Here is a 15,247-nt window from a genome sequence, read left to right as displayed (position 1 = left end):
GGCGCCATGCAGGGAGCCGGAGGTGGGACTCGATCCAGGGTCTCCAGGATCACGCCCTGGGCAGAAGGCGGCCTAAAGCTGCCCTAAAATTTTAATTTTAAGTAATCTCTACACACAACGTGGGGCTTGAACTCACAATCCCAAGATCAAGAGTCACATGCTCTCCCAACTGAACTAGCCAGATGCCCCCATAAGGAAAAGACTTCTTGCCCCAGACTCCAGATCCAAAAAACCCAGGGAAAGACTCTCATTGATTCAACCTACATTCTGTTCCAGATGGGACATAAGGGCTGGCTCAGCTTGACTCACTTGCTCATTCCTCAGCGCACCGTAGCGGGATGAGGGGCCGGCACCTAAAGGAATGGCAGCTCCTATTCTTTTTATTTATTTATGATAGTCACACAGAGAGAGAGAGAGAGGCAGAGACATAGGCAGAGGGAGAAGCAGGCTCCATGCACCGGGAACCCGACGTGGGATTCAATCCCGGGTCTCCAGGATCGCGCCCTGGGCCAAAGGCAGGTGCTAAACCACTGCGCCACCCAGGGTTCCCAGCAGCTCCTATTCTAAACAAAAGAAGCTTGTTTCTGAGCTCCAGTAAACAATTTTCACCTAACCTTCCTATTCTTTTTCTTCCCATGACTGGAACCTGGGAACAAGAAGTGCAAGAATCAGGTGGGTCTAGGAGATACTAGGAGAATGGTTGGGAAGTATGGCCTCCGGAGCCCAGGCTAGTCCAGCCCAATACAGGTCCCTGCATACAGCAGGCGCCCCATTCATGCTTTTTGAATGAATGAGTGAATGAATGAATGAGTGCCCTGTTCCCAGAGGCTGTCCGGTGACGGCCACAATTGCACAGACTCTGAGCTGATCGAGAGTGAAGCGGGGACAGGGGTCCCGCACACCTGCGGAGTCTCTCAGGGCGCAGACACCCGCCTGGACAGGTGGAAACCTCCCTGGAGGAGCAGAACCTTGAAGACCCCGCCACCTCCTAGGGCCCAGTTGGGGGCGGGGTTTCCAGACCCCAGCATTTTGGATTGCACCATCTTCCATCTGTTAGAGGGGAGAGCCCGGATAGTCCTCCTGCATCTTCCGCCAGCCCTTTTACCACCCCCCGGCCGCCGAGACGATATATTTGCATCTCTAACAGCCACAAAGCGTCTCCCTTCGCCTCGTTACACCTCACGGCTTCTCGCAGCCACACACCTCGGACTTCCCCACCACCACCACGCAGTGGCTCGCCCCAGTTTGACGCATTGCAGGGAAGGCCGGACCAATCGGCGCCGCGCTCTCATTTCCTCCGCGGAGCGGACCCAATAGCGGCGCGGCTCACACAGGGACGCGTCACGAGGCCGCCGAGCGGTGCCCCTCCGCCGGGGAGGCGAGTGGAGGGGACGCAGGGGGCGGGGCGCGCGGCGACGGAAAGTAGTCCCGCGGCGGGGACGCGCGCGCGCGGGAGGGAGGGACGGAGTGGGGGAGGGAAGGGGGGGTGCGCGCGCGGCCGGAGGCAAAGCTCAGCCCCGCGTGGAGCGGGCGCGAGAGATCCGCGGGCCCGCCGGTGCGCAGCGGGGCGCGGAGGGATCCGCGGGACCGCAGTGCGGCGGCACGCGGGCAGGGCGGGGCGGGGCCGGGCGAGGCGGGGCGCGCGCGCGGCGGCCGTTGAAGGACCGTTGGGGCGGGCGGCGGCGGCGGCGGCGCGCGCTGCGGGCAGTGAGTGTGGAGGCGCGGACGCGCGGCGGAGCTCGAGCTGCTGCAGCTGCTGCCGCCGCCGGAGGAACCTTGATCCCCGCGCTCCGGACACCCCGGCCTCGCCATGGTGAGTGAGGCTGGGGGCCACCCAGGCTGGGGGCTCTGAGGCGGGCACGGCGGGGCAGGACTCCCGAGAGGGCGAGCGGACCCGGCGTGGGGGTGTCGCGGCCCCGGCGAGCGCCCCCGGACCCCTCGCGGCCCCCCAGTCGGAGGGCAAGGCGTTCGAACCCAGAGCGGGACGTTTGGATCCCAGAAGAGGGTTAGGGGCTTCAAAAGCGACTTTTACTACCAGGTGGGGTGTCCAGACCCCAAAATGGGCACGCGAGCTCTCAGAGGGGGCATCTGAAGCCAGGATGGGGCATCGGGACCCTCAGAAAGGGCTTTTGGACACAGGGTGGGGCGTTCGGTCTCTGAGGTGCGGTGTTTGCACCCCTTGAGAGGCGAGATTGGAAGCACTGGCCGGGGAAGGGGGTATTCGAGCCCTAATGAAGACTTTGGGTCCTAAAAGGATGCGGGGAATGGGGATCCGAGGGAGGCCAGGCTGCCGGGGAGCTCCCCAGAGGGCGCCGCGTGTAGCTGGACCTGGGTGGGGAGAGGGGCAGGGATGGGGGCGACTTCTGCAGATCAGACCCTGGAGAGGAGGGGGGGTGGTTCTCAGAAAGACCAGCATTGCAGAGGAAGGAGGAGGAGGGTGAGGTGCAAGCTCTGGGAGGAAAAGCCCGGGGTGGGTGGCAGTGGAGGTTAGAAGATGCTCTGGAAGCCTGCAGGGACTGAAAAGGATTGGGGTCGGGGAGGTGGTTAAGAGGGAAGGGCGAGACTGGTGTTCGCCAGTGGTGGGGGAACAGGAGGCCTCGTGGTTGATTTGGGGGGCAGCCAGAAAAGGTTCTGAGGTTACTAGTAGGGTTGAGGCTGTTGAACTAGGGAGGTTGGTTTTCGTGGGAGAGGGCTGGGACTGAGTGTGGTGTTGGGTCCTTGAGAAGGTAGGGGTAGGAGAGGACTCACTGGCTTGGGTGGTGGGAGGTGAAGTGGAAGGAGGGGGGGTGGTTGTTGGAGAAAATGAATGGCAGCCAAGGTGGGCCTACATTTGGAGGTGGATGTGGGCAGCTCCCTGGAAGTCTCCAGGGAAAGGCTAGGACAAAGACTGTTCAGTCTAGATGGGGAGTGGGCTGCAGAGGCCGAAGGGAGTGGCCATATGGTCCCCCTTCCCCAGGAAGAATGGGGCTGGGCAGGAGGCACCCCAGCAGTGGGAGCAGGTGGGCGGAGTTGTCGAGGCCCCTATTGCGCACTGAAGCCGCATGAAATGGGGGGTGGGGGGATCAAAGTTTGGGATGCATCAAATGAGCCAGCCTTTTAAGCCTTGAATCTCACTCCCTTGCTGCCCCTTTCAGACCAAGAGAGCGGCTTTTTCCAAACAGGAGTGCTGCTTTTCTTGTGGTTTCCAGCCCCGTGCAGTGTTCTGCATCTCCTCACTTGTGCCAAATGACAGTGCAGTACAGTGTGGCGTCGGTGACAATCGGACGCCTGTTCCTGTGGCCTCAGGGTGGGGGCTGCAGAGCTTGAACAGAGAGGACCTCCAAAGGTACCCCTTCATCTGCCTGAGGGCCACTTGTTCTGTTCAGGGCCCTCACTGAGTGCTTCTGTTAATTCACACAGCTGGAGCTTTGAGAAAAAACCAGCAGCCTAGTTCTTTCCTGCTCCCTGCCACCCACAACACCCACAGCCCCCCCAGGCTCAGCTTCGGAACCGTGCGCAGCCATCCTCCCTGGCAAGGCTGGGGAGAACAAGCAGCCGCTGCTGTGTATCAGATCTCATACTTGCTGACACAGACCTGGTGGCTCCTCTTGCCGCTACCCCATTTTCCCCCAGCAGAATCTCACTCAGGGGGCCCTGAAGTCCTGGCAGGGGCCAGGTGACCCCCCCTCCCCCACTTCACAAATAGGACCTGAGCTTTGGCCCCAGTTAGTTTCTCTTCCCATTTGTAATCAGCAAGGTATGGGTGGGACAAGTCACTGCGAACCGGACTTGGACTTTGGCCCTGAGCTCTGTGGCTCCTCCTTGGCCCGGGTGAGGGGCCCTGGCCTTGGTTTCTGATCTCATCTAACACTGCTCTCTGGCATTGGCTGGGGGCTGGGTCAGGGCCGAGAAATAATACCCTCTTCCCTCCCCCACCCCAGGGTTTTTTTTTCTTGTCCGGCCCCTTGCTGGAGCCTAAGATGAGGGATAAGGAAGCAGTAGCCCAGCTGGGTTATTTTGGAGACAATTTTTATGAAAGCTGAAAAATCTTCAGATTTGGAAAGAGAAGAAATCCTGAGAAGGGGTCCCCAGTGATGGTAGTTCCTGGGGTGATCAGTTCTGTGAGCAGCAGCCATGCCTTGAGATCTGTAGCTTGGAGCTGGGACCTTTCCTGCACCACGCCAGGGGAGAGGGTCTCCTAACCGGCAGGGAGAGTGTCTGACGGGCTCCCTAGGCAGAGCCACGCCTATTTGCAGCAGCCCTGTAACTCAGCGTGGCAGACCGCATCTGTGCCTGTCGGCGGGGAATGGCAGACACAGACCTTCAGAGCCACTCCTGGACATGTGGGCCGGCTTGTCCAGCCCCTAACGTGCTGCCCAGAGGTGGGAAGCAGTGGGCTTCTTTCGGAGTGGTGTGGTAGGGGTGGGCAGGCCCCTGATTGGGCTAGCCTCTTCCATTCTAGGCCAGGGGAAGAGAATGAGAAAGAAGCAGATGGAATGGCAGCCCTTCTCCCCAGACCGTTACTCTGGGTCTCTCTTCCCTCTCCCCTGGCATGATGGCCTGGCCTTGGTAACCAGAAGCCCATCCCATCTTCTCACTTTCCCCCCAGCAGCTTCCTCGGGTGTCAGGAGCAGGCCGCCCTGTCCATGGGAGCCAAGGGAAGTGGCCAGAGCAGGGGGCTCCCCGGCTGAAGCCGACGGATTGGCATTTAGAACCCAGCAGCCCCAAGTCTTTTTTGAAGGCAGTGCAGAAGTGTCTCCATTTGGCCTCCTCACCTTCCCTTTATACTTTGGACTTTTCCAGAATATGTGTGTGTGGTGTTTTTCCTTCTCTACTTTCCTTCTTCCCTCCTCCCTTATCCGTCTCTCTGTCATCATCACTGATTTCCCCTCCCATTCTGCCTTTCTGGGGCTTGGGCTCAAGTTCCTTTTTCCTTAGATTAAAAAAAGGGGGGGGTAAAGGACATTTTATATCAGTTTTTATGTGACCAGTTCTTAGTATTTGGGATGGAGTGGGGGTGGGAGGGTCATTGCTAGCTTCCATGGAAGCTCTGGAACCACTATGCAGATAGTTTGCACTAGTTATGAGGGCTCCCAGCCTCAAGGCAAGAGCCTTTCCCCTGACTGTAGAAGGAAGTAAAGGAGGAGGCGGTCATCTGGGCACCAGGCAGGGTGGTGCCTTCTTGGCAGCATCCACCAAAACCTAGGAAAATTCATGTACTTGCTGCCTAATGCTAAACGTTGGGACTCAGCCCCCCCACCCACCCACCCAGCTCCTCCAAAGGATCCCTATACCTGGCTGATTCCCAGCACACTGGTGCAGAAAAAGCTAGTCTTTGCCTCTCCTCTACCCCACCCCCAAACCCTGCATGCAGCAACGGCTGCCTGCCACCGACTGGCCAGTCCCCGGAGTGGCCAGGGCTGTACAGGGTTAAAAACTGCAGCGGCACCCAGGGAACCTCACTTCAGTCCTACAGCCTTTGCAGCCATTGGGCCATGGGCCATTGCTGCTGCCTGCTGCAGCCCTCTCCCCAACATTGGCCCTTCCAGCCCAAAAGAAACAGAAGAGTACCCCATGGCTGCCTCTGGCCTGACCAGGGTTCTTTGAATTGGAGCATTCAGAGCTGCTGGTTAGGAGAATTTTTGCCAGTTGCATCCACTGTTGCCTGGACCTGGTGCCTCCAAATAGATGACACAGAAACTAGCAAAGAGCCCCAGACATCTTCCCTCTGTCCTACCCAAGGACTGGCCTGTTTCAGTTTGGAGCCTTCTAGAGCTGCTCGATTAGGCCTCTAGGGCAACTGCTCCCTTCACTCAGCCTCTGGGGCTCCTGGTGGCAGCGTTGACACTGAGACACGAACCCGTGCTGTGCCAGCACAGCTGGTTTGGGACTGGAGCAGGATGTCTCCCCACCCACTGTGGCTCCAAAGTACTGGGTTGGGATTGGAAGCCCTTGGGTCTGGGCAACTGAATCACCCTCGTGTCAGGCAAGCCTGGGTTGCCAGCCCATTTTAGTTCCCAAGCTTCCTGAATCACCAGACTTTATCCCAGAACCTGGCTCTCCTTCAGACCCTGACTCTGGCCTGCACCTCCTTTGCCCAGGTGCGTGGGATGCTATGTGAAACTGGCCTTACCAGCAGGGGGGCTGGGCTGAGCCTGCAGGATGTACTGACCACGGCTGGCTAGCCCAGTAGTGACTGACTCTCTCCTTCTTGCTTTTCCAGGCTGACCAGCTGACTGAGGAGCAGATTGCAGGTGAGCCTGCCTATCCTACTCCTCTCCGCCCTGCTTGGGAAGGCCTCTGCATCCCCAGGCAAATCTTAACTCCGGCCGGGAGTAGCAGCTGACAGATGAGCACGTGTGCCCCCTCCACCACTTAATGCTGTGCCCTGTGCTTAGAATGTTGGGAACTGTGGATAAGAACACATTGCACCCCACTCACACCAAAAACCCCCATGGTCCTAAGACAGGCATTTCCCAGATGCCAGAACTCTGTTCCTCTCCTGGCCGTGGGTTATCTGGGGGCCTTTTATGAATCAGTGGCTGCAGGGTGAACGCAGCTCTGTCCCAGCTTCTGCCAGCTGGGCTCTGAAGGTGAGCCTCCCTGTGGGGCTGCTGAGCTCCTGTCCCACTTTCAGAGCCACCCAGGAGATGGCTTGTCACTACCACCTCTGCACTTGCCTGTGCTTTGCACTCCCCTTTGCACGTGCTTACAGTCACTTTTCTCTGCCAGCAGTGACTCTCCCCAGCTCCTCCTCATCCTCTGGGCCTCCAGTCAGATGTCACCTTGAAGAGGCCTTTCCTGACTCCCAGGCTCTGTCCCGTCACTCTGTATCTCCTTTGTAGCCTTTCTCACTCTCTGGAATGATTTTGTGTCTTCACATGCTGTCTTGAGCTCCTTGAGTCAGGGCTTGGTTTTTGCTGGTCCCTGCTGTATCTTCAGTGCCCAGAATGTATAGTAGGCACCCTGTAAATTTTTGTTGGTCAAACACAGGAATTGTTCTGTATCCCCCAGTAAACTAAAAAAATCCTGAACTTGCACCTAGGTCATTTTTGTAGCCACCTGGCCCCTTAGCCCCAGAAAGGCCAACTGTGTGACTGAATGGGCTTTCTCGGTATTCCTCTCTCAAGATTTGGAGCTGCTGAGGATAGAACCCAGATCTTGGGGTATCTCCAGATCCACGGGCCAGCATAAAACAAACAGGAGAGAGGACTCGCAGATGGGGCCCTGGATCCTAGCAGCTACCCCAACCCCAGCTTTGCTGTCAGGTCTGACAGGCTCCACGATGAGTATCAAATGCCCCGTATCAGGGAGGAGGCAGGAGGGGACTTGCCTTCTCTCCTTTCCTCCACCGCCCCCCGCCCCCCCCCCCCCCAGTCACACTTTAAATTTCTAAACTTTGGCCCCCAGTGACTGTGGAAACCCACCAAGGAAAGCGGAGAACTGCCTCATTTTCAGTGATCATGAGCTCGGTATCCCTGTGACCCATGCCCTGCCCGCCACGAGAACAACAGGGCCTCAGCCCAGGGAGTTGCTAGCATCCCCAAGGAGACTTGTCTCCCCATCTCCCCATGGCCCAGAGGCTCGGGGACATAGCTTCTCGGCTGTGTGTGTGTCTCCTGCTGCACCTGCCACCCACGCCCCAACTCTGCCCTTATGTGACACAAACACACACTACGCTCTCCACCCCGTCCCCATTAGCAAACTGTCCACCACCTCACCCCCAGCCCACACTCTCTGGGAATAGGCTGCCAGGCATCTGTTCTCTGAGGGTTTTGGGGGGGAGGGAGCACCAGGTGCCAAAATGGGCCCAGTGGGAGGGCCACAGCCACGTGCTTCTCCTCCCCGCTCCTGATGCGTCCCCAGCTGTGGTCTGCCCACTCAGCGCCACTAGCTCTTCATCCTGGCCTGGCAGCCGTCCCCTCTCCCTCCATCCCCCCCACCTACCCCAGGCTCTGCTATCTCCCACCCCTACGCCCCACCACACACTGGCCGCTCAGCTCCTCTCTTCTGGAAGCCAGTGGCTTGGGCTCTCAGGGAACTGGGCTAGTAGTAGCAGCCAGGAGGGACATGGCCCCCGCCGAAGGCATTGTGCAGCCTCCTCTTAACCCTTCCCAGCCAGTTGACCTGGGCTAGCATACTGCAGGTAGAGATTTCTCTTGGCTGTTGTCCACATCGTGACATAAATGCCAGGGATCAACAAAAAATGTAGAATTATCTGAGGACAGCTGTCAGCCTGCTTCCCCCCGGTCCTCACCGAGCAAGGTTGGCTGAACAGGTAGCTTTACTTGACACAAAGTAGGTGCTTAATAAGTGTTGACAGAAGAAGGAGTCTGTCCCGAGCACCGATGTGAGGGGCTAGGACTGGGGAGTCTTGTTCTGGCTTCTTCAGGAAGGACTCTGTCTGCCTTCTTGCACAGGGCTTTCCCTGTGGCCCTTGACCTCTGCATCATTTTCTCTCTTACTCCAGAGTTCAAGGAGGCCTTCTCCCTCTTTGACAAGGACGGAGATGGCACTATCACCACCAAGGAGTTGGGGACAGTGATGAGATCCCTGGGACAGAACCCCACTGAAGCAGAGCTCCAGGACATGATCAATGAGGTGGATGCAGATGGTGAGCCCCACGGAGTGGGTGGGCAACCTCATTCTCCGTCGCTCCTCGCGGCCACTGGGAGCCCCCCTTGGGGCGATGGATGAGCCCAGATCTCCTGTGCCAGGGCTCCAGGGTGATCTCCCAGGGCCCAGGCCTCAAGCATTCCCAACTCCCTTCCCCGCCTTCTAGGAAATGGGACCATTGACTTCCCAGAGTTCCTGACCATGATGGCCAGAAAGATGAAGGATACAGACAGTGAGGAGGAGATCCGAGAGGCCTTCCGTGTCTTCGACAAGGTAAGCAGTCCTTTGCCAGACTGGCTCTGAGGCTCCAGCGAGGGATGGGACAGCTGCGGTCCCAGGTGCCCAGCATGACCAGAGCCGCTGAGTCACCACTTCCCACGAGGCCCAGGTCCCTGTGCCAGCTCCACTGCCAACTTGCCCCACAACCTCAGGAGGTCCCCTCCTCCGGACAGAGCCTCAGGCTCAGAGTCTTCCTCTGTCCCCGCACCCAGGATGGCAACGGCTACATCAGCGCTGCTGAACTGCGTCATGTAATGACGAACCTGGGTGAGAAGCTGACCGATGAGGAGGTGGATGAGATGATCAGAGAGGCTGACATCGATGGAGACGGCCAGGTCAATTATGAAGGTGAGCAGCCCCCAGGCCCCGTCTCCGGTGAGAGCCCCAGGTCCCTCGTGTCAGGGGCGCTGCTGGCTCGGCCTGCCTGCCCCGCTGACCTGCTCTTCTCTCGTTTCGCTTCACAGAGTTTGTACAGATGATGACTGCCAAGTGAAGGCCCCTGGGCAGCTGGTGATGCCCATTCTCGTGATCTCTCTTCTCGCGCGCGCGCTCTCTCTTCAACACTCCCCTGCGTTCCCCGGTTCTAGCAAACACCAGTTGATTGACTGAGAATCTGATAAAGCAACAAAAGATTTGTCCCAAGCTGCATGATTGCTCTTTCTCCCTCCTAAGTCTCCTCCCATGCCCCTCATCTCTTCCTTTTGCCCTCGCCCCTTCCATTCACATCTTCCAAGGCCTGATGCATTCATAAGATGAAGCCCCATTCCCCTTAGGGGAGCCTCTGCCCTCCTCCAGCCCGGGTGGCTCTCCTGTTTTGATTTGTTTCCTTTCGTGTGTCATCTTATTTTGGGTGCTGGGGTGGCTGCCAGCCCTGTCCCAGGACCTGCTAGGGAGGGGATGAGGCCTCGCCCAGGCAGAAGAGCATGCCTTCTGCTGTTGCATGCAACCAGCCCTGTGATTCTGTGTGCATATCCCAGCAGCCTCTTGGGGCAAGGGTGCCGAGAGAGGCATTCCAGAAGGACTGGGGGGTGGGGGGGGATTGAGGAGTTGTGGTGTTGACTGGATATGGTCCAGGACTGGGTCGAGGGGCAAGGGAGTCTTAGAAGTTGGCATTCTTTCTACCACTTGAGGGGGCTGACTCACAGAAGGGGACAGATAGAGTGAACAACACTCCTATCCCATTGGCTGCTATTCTGAAACCATTCGATTGACTTCCTGAGGTTGGGCTGGGTGGGGGCTGCTCATCTGGCCACTGCAAATTATACCTGCCCATGTTTCTAAAAGCGATTTCCAGCTGTTCTGTAAATACCTGGTGCTAACGTCCCATGCCGCTCCGCCGTGATGCACCTGCCCACCCGCACGAAGGTCCCCTGTTGGAACAGATGTGGGGATGTTGCTTTGTCATGTACAGGTTACCCTTTGGTTATTTTTTTCTTTATGCCCCTTGAAACTAATCCTGTCAAGAAACCATACCGGGCTAGCTGAAGGGTGGGGAGAGGGCAGATGAGCCCCACCATGCTCTGGAGAGAACATAACCTGCAATAAAACAGTCTAGAGGGCTAGCTGCCCGGGGGGTGGCGGCCAAGGACAGCTCTGCTCCCTGGTCAGCTGGCCCCTCCTGCTTCTCCGTGGTGATTTGGTTGGCTCCTTAACACCTGTGCTGTCTCTGTGCCCTCTCTCCCCGCGCCCACCTGCCTGCCCCCCACACTCCCCCAGCGGAGAGCATGATCCGTGACCTTGCTTCTGGTTTTCGCCTCTGGGACAAGTAAGTCAATGTGGGCAGTTCGGTCGTCTGGATTTTTCTTTTCCTTTTTCTGTTCATTTCATCTTGCCCTCCCCACCCCCGAACCCAGGTTGTGCAAGTGGCTTTTCCTGAGACTTGCCCAGCTTTGAGAATCTCCTCATCCGCCCTCTGGCACCCAGCCTATGGGGGAAGGGAGGGGAGGGACGGGCGTAGTGGGAGACCTAGCTAAGAGCTGAGGGTAAGGGCAGGTAGGTGTGAGGCTGTGGACATTATCGGAGTGTTTCGGTTTTGGTTTTGGTTTTTTGGTTTTTTGGTTTGTTTTCTTTTTTTTTTTTTTTAAACCGGGCAATATTGTGTTCAGTTCAAGCTGTGAAGAAAAATATATATCAATGTTTTCCAATAAAATACAGTGACTACCTGACATGGATCTTCCCTCTTGTCTCTGTTTCTGGGCCTGCTCCCTGCATGGGCCCTTCAGCCCTGCCCTGGATGAGCCTGTCCTCCATGCTCACTCAAGAGCCTTTTCCTTGCCATGGCAGCCGAGAGGACTTGTGACCCCAGCCAGGTTTCATGGTCACTGAGGGCATGGTACTGATTGGCGATGCAGCCAATCAGTTTTGGCGCTTGCCGTAGTTAAGAGGGGGTGCCCCTGGAAGACCAGTCCCAGCCCAGGTGCCAGTCACTTGAATGAGTGCATGATGAGGACTGGCCAGGCCTGGGGCCAGTCCAGGGCCACGAGAGCAGCCCATTGTGCCAAGACCTGAAGGCCGAGCACTCCTATAGTTGAGGGGAGGAGGAGTCACCCAAGGGAACAGCAAAGAAGCAGCTCCTGGGGGTGAGACCAGGTGGGGGATTCTCAGGGTGCTCTGGGGAAGGGGTGACATTCACTGAATGAGTCAGTGTCAGTCAAGCGGCCCACACGCCAGACGGTCCCAAGCTCACAGAGCTTTAGTCAACTCCCTATGAGGGCACGAGACAAGGAGATTTGAAACAAAAAGCCCCTTAACTTTCTTGCCACAAGTGAGGTGGTGAAGAAGAAAGACCTGGGGTCCAGTGGTTCTGTAGTGGAGGCATTAAACAGAATCCTTAGGGGCTTTCCCCAAAATATAGGCGCCCTGCCCCCAACTGCACATCCCACCTGCTTGCTGTTCAGGGGTGCAGTGAACGAACTGTTAACGGACACCATCTAACTTGTGACCTGTACCCCGACCACCACAGGGGCTAGGCAGGAGGGAATCAGAGCCCAAATCCAGTGGAATAAAAATAACAACCTTGCTTTGACTCATCTTCACCTGGCCTTAGAAGGGCTGAGAAGCCCATCCCCAGGGCTCTTCCTTGAGGTGGAGACCTAGGCCCAGGCTGGATCTTCCTGGTGTGGGCCAGTTGCTGAGTCCAGTTCTGTGGGTGGGGAAGTCCGGAGCAGCAGACCATTTTTCCGGAACCCCAGCTCCTCTGTCCCCTTTTTCTGCCAGCTGATTGTGGCTCACCTCTCAGTTGGTATAGCAGAAGTAGAGCGTAGGGACGAGAGCTGTGGGCCTGGCATGCCTGGCTGCCTCCGTGACCTCAGGCAGATGACCCTGTCCATAAAATGGGAGTGGTAGCACCGGGGCTAGCTGAGGCCTGAGGGAGCCCACAGGAACTAGGCCTGGGGTCCAGCAAGTGCCGGCTATTTACTCCGCAGACTCTCTTCTCAGCTCTGCCTCCATCTGGGGGAATCCTGCAGGAAACCATTTGGGCTGGAGGCGTGAATCCAGACTAGGAAACAGAGGCCTGGAAGAGTGAAGAGATTATTCCAAGGCTATTGAGGCAAGCCTCAAATGGCAGAGCTGGAGTTTGAACCCAAGTCAACCCATGCTCTCAGCTTCCTGCCTTCAGAGTAGTTGTATTTTTTTTTTTAAGATTTTATTTATTCATGAGAGACACGGAGAGAGAGGCGGAGACATAGGCAGAGAGAGAAGCAGGCTCCATGCAGGGAGTTTGATGCGGTACTCGATCCCAGAACCCTGGGATTATGACCTGAGCCAAAGGCAGACGCTCAACCACTGAGCCCCCCAGGTGCTCCTAAATAGTCCTTTTATTTTTTTATTTTATTTTATTTTTTAAATAGTAATTTTAAAACTGACTTCAGGCAAGCCAGAGCCAGCAGGAAGCCTAGGCTGAGTCTGGGGTCACAGTGGTAAAGTATAAGATGGGAGCTGCCCTCCTGGCTGCCAGGACACCTGTGGAAAATTCTAGTCTCACAGTTGAGAGAAACAAGTCTCGGTGACCCACAGAATTGGGCTCCAAGCCCAATGTGAGCACTTGCTCCAGCGAGTCTGTGCACTCCCTAAACTTCAAGGTCTGCTTCTGCCACTTCCTACTTTGACCTTGGGGTGGTGACTTTACTTCTTTGGGCCTCAGTTTGCCCGTCTGCAAAATGGGGAATAATAATGACACTGTTAGAGGAAGATCATAAAAATACCCACTTTGGAGGCTTGTGCCAACCACTTTCTAGACCTACTGCATTTGACTGGCATGCAGGCCAGATTGAATCCTAACAGGATGCAACCCCCATGGAGGGTGCTCATAGGCATGGAGTAATGATCAAGATCTGACACTAAAGAACTGGAAGCCCCGGGCAAATAAAGCCTCTTGCACCACACTTCTTGGAAGTGGCTGAGCTGAGTCTCAAAACCCCAGATCATTTGGATCCCAAACACCCATGCTTTCAACTGCTGCCTCACATTGCCTGCACTGCTCTACCGCCTATCATTATTTCCCCCCCTTGGGCCCTATGTTTTGAAAGACTTTTACTCCCAGATAGGCTGCTTTATTAAATAATCATGACTTCTCTTTCCCGTTCTTTATTAATCAAAGATGCATAGATGGCACTCTGAGCTTTTAATGGACATGGGGCAGGCCCTGAGAGGGCTGACTCCAGCCCAGGGCAGGAGGCTGAGAGTGGGAATCACATCCAGTTCTGGCTCTCGGGTCCAATAGACCAGCTCACACCTCTCCTTAGCGGGTGACTAGCCCAGGGGCACAGCGGGAGGTGCACACCCAGGGCCCCTCACTTTCCCCAGAGTAGGGACCACTTCTAAATGCCACTCCCAGTGTGGCCAGCAGGTGGGGCAATGAGTACAGAAGGCCCGGAGAGCTGCCACTCCTGGGAATGCGCCAGAGACACAGAGAGAGAGAGAGAGTGTGTGTGTGTGTGTGTGTGTGTGTGCCCGTGCTGGAGTCCCATCTGTGGGCCAGGCCCAGTTCTAGGAAGTCCAAAATGAATAGAATGAAGTTATGAATGAACAGGGGCTTCCTGATGCTCCGCCACACCGGGCAGGCCCCCTGGGCTATGCTCTCTCAGCGCTCATCCTGGCTCACAAATCTGTCTTTTTTTCTGCTTACTGGAATATTTAGTTCTGTGATTATTAAGTTGTCATCCCGTTGGAATGTGAGTGAGATAGGGCCAAGGCAGTGTCAATCACCGCTGTATCCCCAGCAGGCACAGAGCAGCCCAGGGCCCCGAGCAGATTCCAGGGACTCTGTGGAGTTAATGAAATGAACAAGAGGCTAAGAGGCCGGAGGCAGAACTGTGAGCACACGGGAGCACCCCTCCGTCCTCAGGTCCAGCTCAGCCATCCCCTTCTCCAAGAAGCTCTCCCCTTTCAGGTGTCCCCTCTCAGCTCTGCCCATTCTGGACTGTGAAACCCAGGAGAGCAGGGCCAGGGCTGTGTGTGTCACCGCCATGTCCCCAGCGTCAATAAGAGCCTGCTGAGTGAGCAAATGTCTGTGCCAGGGCAGGCTGCAGGGAGCACCACCATGGAGCTCCAAAGTGCCTGAGATAAGTGAATAAGTCTTTAAGGAGAAGGAATAGGGGCACCCAGCTGGCTCAATCAGTGGGTCAGGCGCCTTGATCTCAGGGTTGTGAGTTCGAGCCCCACGTTGGGCATAGCAATTACCTAAAAATATAATCTTTAAAGGAAAACTAGGGATCCCTGGGTGGCGCAGCGGTTTGGCGCCTGCCTTTGGCCCGGGGCGCGGTCCTGGAGACCCGGGATCGAATCCCACGTCGGGCTCCCGGTGCATGGAGCCTGCTTCTCCCTCTGCCTACTATCATAAATAACAAATAAATAAATAAATTTAAAAAAAGGAAAACTAAAGGAGAAGGAATAGTTTAAGTGGGACCTGAAAAGCTAGGGCACGCTTTTGACAAAAGAAGGGGAAACACTGCTCCAAGAGGGATGGGCTCAATGACCAAAGAGGTGGAAGCCCGACAGGTCATGCACAGGCCCTGAGAGAGCCCTCGGCTGTCTGCTGTGGCTGAGCAGAGAGCGAGGGAGCTGGCCTCGGCCTCCAGGCGGTGGGGCAGCTCCCAGTTTGGCAAGCAGGGGAGTGACCACTTGGATCAGGCTCCGGAAGCGAGCAGGGAAGACAGTCAGGGGTCAGGACACCAGCTAGGAGAGGAGTTTCTAAATCCTCCCGGAGGGGCTGCAGGCAGATAGATGGGGCAGGAAACGCTTGAGAGCCTCTGACCTGGAAGATAGTGTACACATCCAGGCCAGAGGTGGTGAGAGTCTGCGATGATACAGCGGGATGCAGAGGGTGGACGGATTCTTGAGATGTCAGGCCTGGTGGGTCACAGCCAGCGGA

At 56.6% G+C, this 15,247-nt stretch overlaps 1 protein-coding gene across 2 annotated transcripts; it reads left to right on the top strand.

The window, feature by feature from the left end:
• The first annotated feature begins 1,655 nt into the window (after positions 1-1,655).
• Positions 1,656-11,039, top strand: CALM3 (calmodulin 3). Of its 2 annotated transcripts, none has more exons than XM_077847746.1 (6): positions 1,656-1,813; positions 6,203-6,233; positions 8,450-8,593; positions 8,762-8,868; positions 9,087-9,222; positions 9,339-11,039. In XM_077847746.1, exons 1-6 carry the CDS (start codon positions 1,811-1,813, stop codon positions 9,365-9,367), a joined length of 450 nt encoding a protein of 149 aa, XP_077703872.1. In that variant the 5' UTR covers positions 1,656-1,810; the 3' UTR covers positions 9,368-11,039. The 2 variants fall into 2 exon arrangements, with proteins under 2 accessions (XP_077703872.1, XP_077703880.1); XM_077847754.1 differs by lacking the exon at positions 1,656-1,813 and adding an exon at positions 1,958-2,038.
• Positions 11,040-15,247: the final 4,208 nt, after the last annotated feature.

This window comes from Canis aureus, chromosome 1, assembly GCF_053574225.1.
Source record: "Canis aureus isolate CA01 chromosome 1, VMU_Caureus_v.1.0, whole genome shotgun sequence".
Classification (NCBI taxonomy): domain Eukaryota; kingdom Metazoa; phylum Chordata; class Mammalia; order Carnivora; family Canidae; genus Canis; species Canis aureus.
Note: the sequence above shows the minus strand (reverse complement) of the source record. Positions and strands in the feature narration are given on the sequence as shown.

What these genes read in the sequence shown, in the direction of transcription:
- CALM3 (XM_077847746.1), top strand. An exon ending in CAATGAGGTGGATGCAGATG is followed by an intron (nt 8,594 to 8,761) that starts GTGAGCCCCACG and finishes CCCGCCTTCTAG; the next exon opens with GAAATGGGACCATTGACTTC. An exon ending in CGGCCAGGTCAATTATGAAG is followed by an intron (nt 9,223 to 9,338) that starts GTGAGCAGCCCC and finishes TTCGCTTCACAG; the next exon opens with AGTTTGTACAGATGATGACT.